The sequence below is a fragment of the Zingiber officinale genome, chromosome 6A, assembly GCF_018446385.1.
Source record: "Zingiber officinale cultivar Zhangliang chromosome 6A, Zo_v1.1, whole genome shotgun sequence".
NCBI lineage: Eukaryota > Viridiplantae > Streptophyta > Magnoliopsida > Zingiberales > Zingiberaceae > Zingiber > Zingiber officinale.
The window spans coordinates 102,815,568-102,824,297 of record NC_055997.1 but is presented as its reverse complement, the minus strand read 5'-3'; the positions used below and the strand labels follow the sequence as shown (position 1 = coordinate 102,824,297).

At 42.9% G+C, this 8,730-nt stretch overlaps 1 protein-coding gene across 1 annotated transcript; it reads right to left on the bottom strand.

The window, feature by feature from the left end:
* Window positions 1–4,412: 4,412 nt before the first annotated feature.
* LOC121995105 lies at window positions 4,413–5,345 on the bottom strand. Its single transcript, XM_042548933.1, has 3 exons — window positions 5,067–5,345; window positions 4,727–4,982; window positions 4,413–4,501 (listed from the first exon to the last, which is right to left on the bottom strand). The coding sequence occupies exons 1-3, from the start codon at window positions 5,343–5,345 to the stop codon at window positions 4,413–4,415; spliced, it is 624 nt and encodes a 207-aa protein (XP_042404867.1).
* Window positions 5,346–8,730: the final 3,385 nt, after the last annotated feature.

Sequence of the window (8,730 nt, the reverse complement as noted above, 5' to 3'; positions counted from 1 at the left end):
AAAACTTGTCCCCGAAATTCCAGCAATGCAAGGGAAACAAATAGATCACTAAATCATATTCAAAGCATCATATCCAAAACCGCCCCGAAATTCCGGCAACACTAGGAAACCATCACAGCAGAGAAAAAAAAAAACTCATCATATCCAAACTGTCCTGAAATTCCAGCAACGTAAGACGCCAAAGCCCAATCCATAATTCCAAATTCATTAACAAAGAGCACAACATTTCATCCTTATGACTAATTCTGTCAAAAATCTGTGCACAGAAGAATTAAAGAGAAACACCAAAAACATCTTAAATAAAAATTTAATCCATAGGAAGCTCAACCAAGAATTTCAGAATCACTAACCATAGCACAACATCTCCATCTCTATGCCTAATTCCATCCGGTATTTGTCCATGGCAGAAATAGAGAAAATTCCAAGAATACATCATCAATCATAACTTAGTCCCTAAAAAACTCAATCCAGATTTTCAGAATTCAAATACCAAAGACATAACATCTCCATCCTTAGGTCTAATTCCATCAACAATCATCCCACTAATCAAATGCAATAAGAAAAGAAAAAAAAATGAAAAACTTCTCCAATCAAACCTTAATCTAACAACGATCTACTGAAACTTCCGGAAACAATAAGAAAAGCAACAATTCATCATTAACCCCTACCTAATTTCATCAATTATGGACTCCTCTGGAAAAAAAACCCCAACCTCATTTGGAGAAACCTCTTCAAAGATAGTGCAAGAAACCATTGGAAAACCAATTAATCCATGAATAAAAACCACACAAGAAAGCAAATAAATCATCGATTCTAAACAACATCTCTCGAATTCGAAACAAAGCAAAGAGAACCAGCAACATTCGAATCCTTGTATCTGTCTACCCAAGGAAAACCCTAATCCCCTACCTACCAGGGAGAAATATACTTGTTGTGAAACAGTCTTAAACGAATGGAAAGAAAAGGGTTTCAAGAGGTGCCTTGGTACTAGGAGGCTTGATGTTGGCTAGTTCTTCCCTCTACGGTCGAAGTCCCCTCTCCCTTCCTTGTTGCCACCGAGACTCCTCCCTTCCCTTCCTCGCGCTATTTTTTTTTCTCCCCTTTTCCGCCACCCCTCCCTCTTATAAGCAACTCAAACCTAGGGTTTAATCCATGCATTAAGTTGAGCCCATAAGTCCCTTAATTGCTAAATAATGATTTACCCCCTCCCCCCTATTACTTTTATAATTATTTCAAAGAAAAGTTTATTATCATTTCCCCCCTTTAAATTTCCTCTTTTCCTTTTTTTTTTTCAAATCTAGGGTAAGCTGTAGTGATTCGAAATTCAACACATGAGAGGAATTTGACATGTACTTGTGCAACATCTAAATGTGGAGCACATTATGCACCCCTGCAAGATTAGGTGGCAAGGCCACTCGGTAAGCCATTGCTCCCACCATATCCAGGATCTCGAAGGGCCCAATGAATCTCAGACTAAGCTTACCTTTCTTGCCAAATTTCATAACACCCCTCATCAGTGCTATTTTCACAAAAACGTGATCCTCAACTGCAAACTCCAAGTCCCTTCTTCTTTTGTCAACATAACTCTTTTGTCAACTCTGAGCGATTTTCATTCTGTCCAGGATTCTAGCTACTAAGTCTACTGTATGCCTCACTATTTCTGGGCCCACCTCTGCCCTTTCTCCCACTTCATCCCAATGGATAGGGGATCTGCATTTTCTTCCATAAAGTGTCTCATAAGGAGACATGTCTATGGATGATTGATAACTGTTGTTATAGGTGAACTCCACGAGTGGTAGCTTTGATTCCCAGCTTCCTTGGAAATCAATCACACACACTCGCAGTAAGTCTTCCAAAATCTGTATCACCCTTTCCGATTGACCATCTGTCAAGGGATGAAATGATGTACTAAATAGTAGTTTAGTTCCCAAGCTGAATGCAAACCTTTCCAGAAAGCTGAGGTGAACCTTAGATCTCTGTCCGATACTATAGAAACGGGAATCCCATGCAATCTGACTATCTCCTGAATGTATAACTCTGCATACTGAGTCACGGAGAAGGTCGTCTTCACTAGAAGGAAGTGCGCCGACTTAGTGAGATGATCAACTATTACCCAAATGGCATTAAAGCCTTTCACTGTCTTTGACAAGTCTACTACAAAATCCATGGTGATGTTCTCCCATTTTCACTTCGGAATTGGAAGTAGCTTAAGCATCCCTGCTGGCTTCTGATGTTCTGCTTTGACCTGTTGACAAGTTAGGCATTCAGAGACAAAACACGCAATGTCACATTTCATACCTAGCCACCAATAAAGTAACTGTAGGTCCTTGTACATCTTCGTACTCCCTGGATGCACTGAATATGGAGCATTATGGGCTTCTGTCAAAATCTCAACCCTAAGCGAGTCAACACCAGGAACCCAAAGTCGACCCGATACTTGATAATACCATCTTCGACCGAATATAAACCCAAACCCTTAGACTCATCCTTCTGTTTCCACCTTTGTAGCTGCTCGTCAGTAGCTTGCCCTATCCGAATTTTGTTTCTCAAGGTAGGTTGTACTGTCAGAGTGGTTAAGCTAGGAGCTTGGCCCCTAGCATATACCTCGAGATTAAATCTCTGAATTTCTATCTGAAGAGGTCTCTGTACTGATAGTTGTGCAATGACTACCATTTTCCTACTCAAAGCATCAGCAACCATATTAGCTTTTCCGGGGTGGTGGCTAATATCACAGTCGTAGTCCTTCACAAGCTCTAGCCATCTTCTCTGTCTCATATTTAACTATTTCTGGGTAAAGAAATACTTTAGACTTTTGTGATCAATAAAGATTTTGCACTTCTCCCCATACAAGTAGTGTCTCCATATCTTCAGAGCAAACACCACCGCTGCTAGTTCAAGATCATGGGTCGGATAATTCAATTCTTTTCATTCACTTTTAGTTGTCGGGATGCATATGCAATGACTCGATTGCGCTGTATAAGAATCGCCCCCAAACCTAGCTTTGAAGCATTCATATATAACACATACTCTCCCTGTCCTGATGGCATGGCTAAAATTGGCACTGTGGTAAGTGCTTGCTTCAACCGTTCAAAACTGTCTTGACAATCAGCTTCCCATGTAAACTTGGCATTCTTCTTCGTCAGGGCGGTCTAGGGCATTGTAATGGAAGAAAAGCCCTTGATGAATTTCCGATAGTAGCCCGCCAAACCAAGGAAACTACATATCTCGATTGCATTTTTAGGCACTAACCATCCTTTAACTGCCTCAACTTTAGCAGGATCTACTTCCACCCCATCTTTTGAAATAACGGCCCGGGAATGCCACATTCTCTAACCAGAACTCGTACTTGCTAAACTTTACAAACAATTTTCGGTCCTGCAATATCTGTAAAGTTGCCCTCAAGTGTTGACTATGTTCCTCCCTGCTCCTCAAATAGATCAAAATGTCATCTATGAATACAATAATGAATTGATCAAGATATGGCTAAAATACGCGATTCATGAGATCCATAAAGATCGCATGGGCATTTGTCACTCTGAATGACATCACCCTAAACTTATAATGTCTATATCAAGTCCTAAAGTCATCTTATGCACGTCTATTTCCTTTACCCTCAGCTGATGGTATATTGATCGGAGATCTATCTTCGAGAATACCGATGCCCCTTGCAGCTGATCAAATAAATCTTCAATCCTGGGCAAAGGATACTTGTTCTTCACTGTCACTCTATTCAATTCTCGATAATCAATATAGAGCCTCATACTTTCATCTTTTTTCTTCACAAATAGTACCGGTGCACCCCATGGTAAAAAGCTTGGGCGAATGAACCCTTTATCTAGTAGTTCTTGAATCTGCCCCTTTAGTTCCTTCATTTCTGTCGGAGCGAGACGATACGGTGCCTTAGATATTGGCACCGTACATGGTATTAGCTCGATGGAAAATTCCACCTCCCTTTCCGGAGGAACGCCAGAGACATCCTCAGGAAATACGCTAGGAAATTCTCGCACAACTTCGACATCCTCCACCTTCTGGTTGACTGCATCTGGTATCGAAACAACATTGGCTAGAAATCCTTGGCAGCCCCTCCCCATAAGCTTCCTCGTACTGATGCAAGAAATAAGGTGCGACCTCTGTCTGATCCTGGCTGCCTCAAAAATGAACGACTCACCGCAGGGTGGCCGAACGGATACCGACATTTATCGGAAGTCGATCGAAGCTCCATTCCGCGATAACCAATCCATTCCCAGAATAATGTCGAACTCAGGCATTGGCAACACTATGAGGTCCGCCTGAACCATATGCTCCTGTAGTCTAAGCTCCGTGTCCTTTGCCATCCTGGTAGATAACATCTGCTCGCTAGAAGGTCCGATGACTCTAAGTCCACTCCCCATGTCCTCCGGTAAGATCCCTAGTCACTTTACGAAGGCCTCCGATATAAATGAGTGTATAGCTCCCGAATCTAGCAAGGCGTAGGTAGTTACACCCGCGATAGATATCCTACCTGTGACAACCATACCATTATATCCATTTAAGCTTACAGTTCTCGAAAACCCATTAAGCCCCTTTAAAATTTTGAATACTTCCATTTATGTTTGGTACTCTATATCTCTTGTCTCTAATCCTATTATTCAAGGTCCCATAACAGAAAATCGAGACATGCAATTCTAATCACTCATGCTTAACATTTACACACTAGGCATTAAGTACGTGAAATTAGTCGGGTTACCTGTGACAAGCGTAGTGTCTGACTCTGCTTCCTTGGCATGCATCACAAAGGCCCGTCCATTCACAAGTTCTTGCAGTTTTGGACATTCCTTAGCTTTGTGCCCATCCCCTCCGCATTTGAAGCACTTGTAGGCACCCCATAGACACTGTCCGTAGTGTTGGCGATTGCACTCCTTGCACAATGGTTTTTCCTCTGTCTTTGACGTAGCTGCTCCCTGTGGTTGTTGCTTCGTGTTCCCTTGAGGCTTCAGTCGTCCCTATCCTTTTTAAGGTTCGGTATATGACTTCTTATTCTATTGTTGTTGTTGTTGTTGTTGTGGAGGGGGTCTCTTCCCCTGCACCTCCCATTCAATATCTTTCAGAGATTGCTCTGCTCGATAAGCTCTTGTGACAACATCATTATATTCAGTTATATCGGCCAGCAGAACTTCCCGACGGATGGTAGGCCTGAGACCATCCAAAAAGTACCTCAATTTTTCAATAGTATCATTTGCGATGAAGGGCACAAAATGACATTCTCTATCGAACTTCTTGACAAACTCAGCAACAGGTAGGTCTCCTTGCCAGAGACTCATAAACTCCCTCTTCAACCTCGATCTCACGTTAGTAGTGAAGTACATTTTGTAGAAGATCCTTTTAAACTCCTCCCAAGTCAGGGTATCTTGATTAACCCCCTTTCCAGCTGCCTCCCATTATAGAGAAGCATCATCCTTCAACAAATATATAGCACATCGGACTATGTCTTTGTCAGCCATATCCATGTATCGGAATATCACCTCCAAGGATCGGATCTGTAACGACCCGCCTTCTACTACTAGGCTGTAAGGTCGAATCGCTACGGTTTTGCTGTGCTATACTGTGCGGAAAGCTGTGCTAATTTAAATTTTTGCTAACTAGGAGTTGTACACCTGCTAGGGGAGGTATTTACCGCTGATATCACACTCCGGATCAATCCACAGACCGATCTACTGGTACTGGTACGGTTACAAGGCCCTGGATCGGTCGGCTGTCCGACCCCGAAGCTACGTCGCTTCTGTTCCCAGCTGGATCGGTCGGCAGACCGATCCAGATAGGTCTGGATCGGTCAGTAGACCGATCCAGGAACCTAAAACTTCCTGGAATGCTACTGTATTGAGCTGGATCGGTCGGCTGACCGATCCAGGAGGATACAGTAGCATACTGTACCTGTCTGGATCGGTCGGCAGACCGATCCAGCGGCACTGTCCAGGCTCTGATCGGTCTGGAGACCGATCAGAGTTCTGATTTCACCCGGGAACTCTGATTTCAGCACTCTGGCGTGCCAAAATCCCTCATACAACTATCTAATATCTGATAAACTATTTTAATAACATGTAGCAACATTCTAATGACATAAACCAGTACCTAACTTAACATAGAGCATAGTTTAGGAATTCATGGCAACACACAACTACAAGTGCATAGAACATGAAAATCAAAACCAATAAATAAATGCTAAAGTAAATGCTAAAGAGTCTGAGGTTCAATTTGCTAAGTCCCCTAAGACCTTTTATTCCAGTTCCACACACACACACCATCTTCGCATTGTCCTCCAGCCTCCACTGCTAGTCCATTTTCCTTTTACCTGAATCTGTAGTATAAGGAAAATAGTATCTGTAAGCTAAAAAGCTTAGTAAGAAACCATCTACCTCACAAAATCATGCAACGATGCGGATATGATTTTAAAACATGCTATTTGAAAATATGAACAGGTTAAGCTAAACATGGCATACTACACAGCAATCAAAACTAATCATGGCATGCTACATAGCAATCGAAAACTAGTCATGGCATACGGTGATCTGAGCATGAAGACATAAACTGAACATAGAGCTAACATGGAAAACTGAACTGAAGCATAATGCTGAGCTAAGCTAACTAAACTGAAGCTGCAATCAAACTCAACTAGTATAACAGATTTTGAGTTTTGAAAACTAATACATAATAAGTGAAAATACTAAACATGCTGTTGGGCCCGGCAACTGTACTTACTGTGCGCGCATCCCTACTAGACCCGGGGTTGCAAGTCCCGAATTTAGCAGGGTTGTCTAGGCTATCTGAACCTAGGGACGACTGTGGGAGTCCAACCCAATCGATATCTAATCCAGTACAGTGCCACTGAAAATAAAATGCTGATATCTATAGCTAACTGCTATAACATGTTGTTTCTAGGTTATCTGAACCTAGAGCTAGGTTGTCTGAACCTAGAGGCGACTGTGGGAGCCCACCCATTAGACCGTAGTCCCATACAGCTAAAATAAACTGATTTACTGTTTTAAACGCTTCTAATGCATTTAACTGTAGTATTAAAATGCCTAAGTTGCATTTTACGGATCTAGTTATTTTATCGAACACTTAATGTGCCCCAACTCTCCTCTTTATTAGGGAGACCACTTTTAGGCACCCGACAACGTCTACAACCCCAACTGAAGAGGATAGGCGTGTCCGGCCCATCTAAAGGTGCTCAACTAATTCCTAAATCTGAGAGGAGGGTTAAAACACCCTACATGTCAACAAAATCTGCATATTACTAATCTAATGCATAGAAAATCCCAAACGGAGCTATTATACTGCAGGTGAGGGGTTTCTTACCTCTTGATCGTAATTTCTTACGATTCTATTCGCTAGAGTTCCGGTGGAGATGATCCTCTCGACGATCCGATCACGTCTTCGCGTTCCTCTCGCGGAGAAGAACCTCTTTCGTGCTGGAGTCGTCGCCGGAAGCTGAACCTATGGACCCTTGCCTTGGTGTGCCGTGCGTGAGGAAGAGGAGAAGGAGGGAGAGGCGGCGGTGAGGTTTTGGAAGGGAAAAGTGGCGTGACGTGAGGAGGTGCCGAACCAATCCTAAAATAAACCAACCCAACTTAAGTTCTTCTATTTATATTTAGTGGGTAACTAGGCCCAATTCTAATATAAATATAACTGATTCCTCTTTCTTTCAGCACGGCCCTGCTGGGCTCACCGGTTACTAAACTTATCCGTAAACCATAGGTCTCGGGTTCGATTCCCGCCTAAACTATTTTACGGTCCTAATTATTTTTGCTACTTCCGCTTCTCGAAAAATTCTGGAATAATATCTAAAAATCCCAGAAAAATCATACTATATTTCTAAAACAGTTTTGAGAATTTTCGGGCTTTACAATCCCCCATACCTTATAAAAAGTTCATCCCCGAACTTAAAACAATTCTGGGTACTTCTGTCTCATCCCCCAACTGCTGCTGTGTGATTTTGCCACCGACTTTGACTAATGGTACTTCCTTGTTCCATAATTTCTTTACTGCTCGGTCTATTATGAATAGGCCGATTATCATAGCTGAGATCATCACGGACTGTACCAACTGGGCTCAATCACCTGGTGGCGTCTGGAATATGCTTCTTCAGGATGGAGACATGAAATACGTTGTGGACTAGTGACATCTCCCGAGGTAGCTCTAGCTCATATGCTACCTTGCCCACTCTCTTCGTGATAGGGTATGGTCCCACATATCCGGGAGCTAGCTTGCCCTTCTTCCCAAAACGCATGACTCCTTCATGGGAGCTACTCGAGGAAACTGTATCCCCAACCGAAAACTCTAGGGGTCTCGCTGTATCAAGATAGCTTTTGGCTCTGCCTCTATCCTCCGCGAATCCAGATGGGCTGTGGTATCTCGCCACTAGATCTGCTCAAGCTCTAGCTCCTTCGCTCACCACTCATACCAACAGTTGGTGATCCGCACCTCCGCCCATAGAGTGCCTCATAAGGTGCCATGCCGATAGTGGCTCGATAACTGTTGTTGTATGCAAATTCTGCTAAGCTCGATATTTGCACCAACTTCCCATGAAGGCACACGCCGAGCATATCTTCGAGTACTGATTTACCTCCGTCTGACCATCCGTCTGAGGATGGAAGGTTGGGCTGAATTTGGTGCCCAATCTGACTGTACACACTCCCGAAGTGTGATGTGAATCTGCTCCGTCTGAAATGATGGTTCGTGGGACTCCATGTA

What these genes read in the sequence shown, in the direction of transcription:
- LOC121995105 (XM_042548933.1), bottom strand. Translation starts at nt 5,345, where the DNA reads ATGTACTTCACTACTAACGTGAGATCGAGGTTGAAGAGGGAGTTTATG. An exon ending in TGAAAGATATTGAATGGGAG is followed by an intron (nt 4,983 to 5,066) that starts GTGCAGGGGAAG and finishes TAAAAAGGATAG; the next exon opens with GGACGACTGAAGCCTCAAGG. An exon ending in AGACACTACGCTTGTCACAG is followed by an intron (nt 4,502 to 4,726) that starts GTAACCCGACTA and finishes TGGTTGTCACAG; the next exon opens with GTAGGATATCTATCGCGGGT.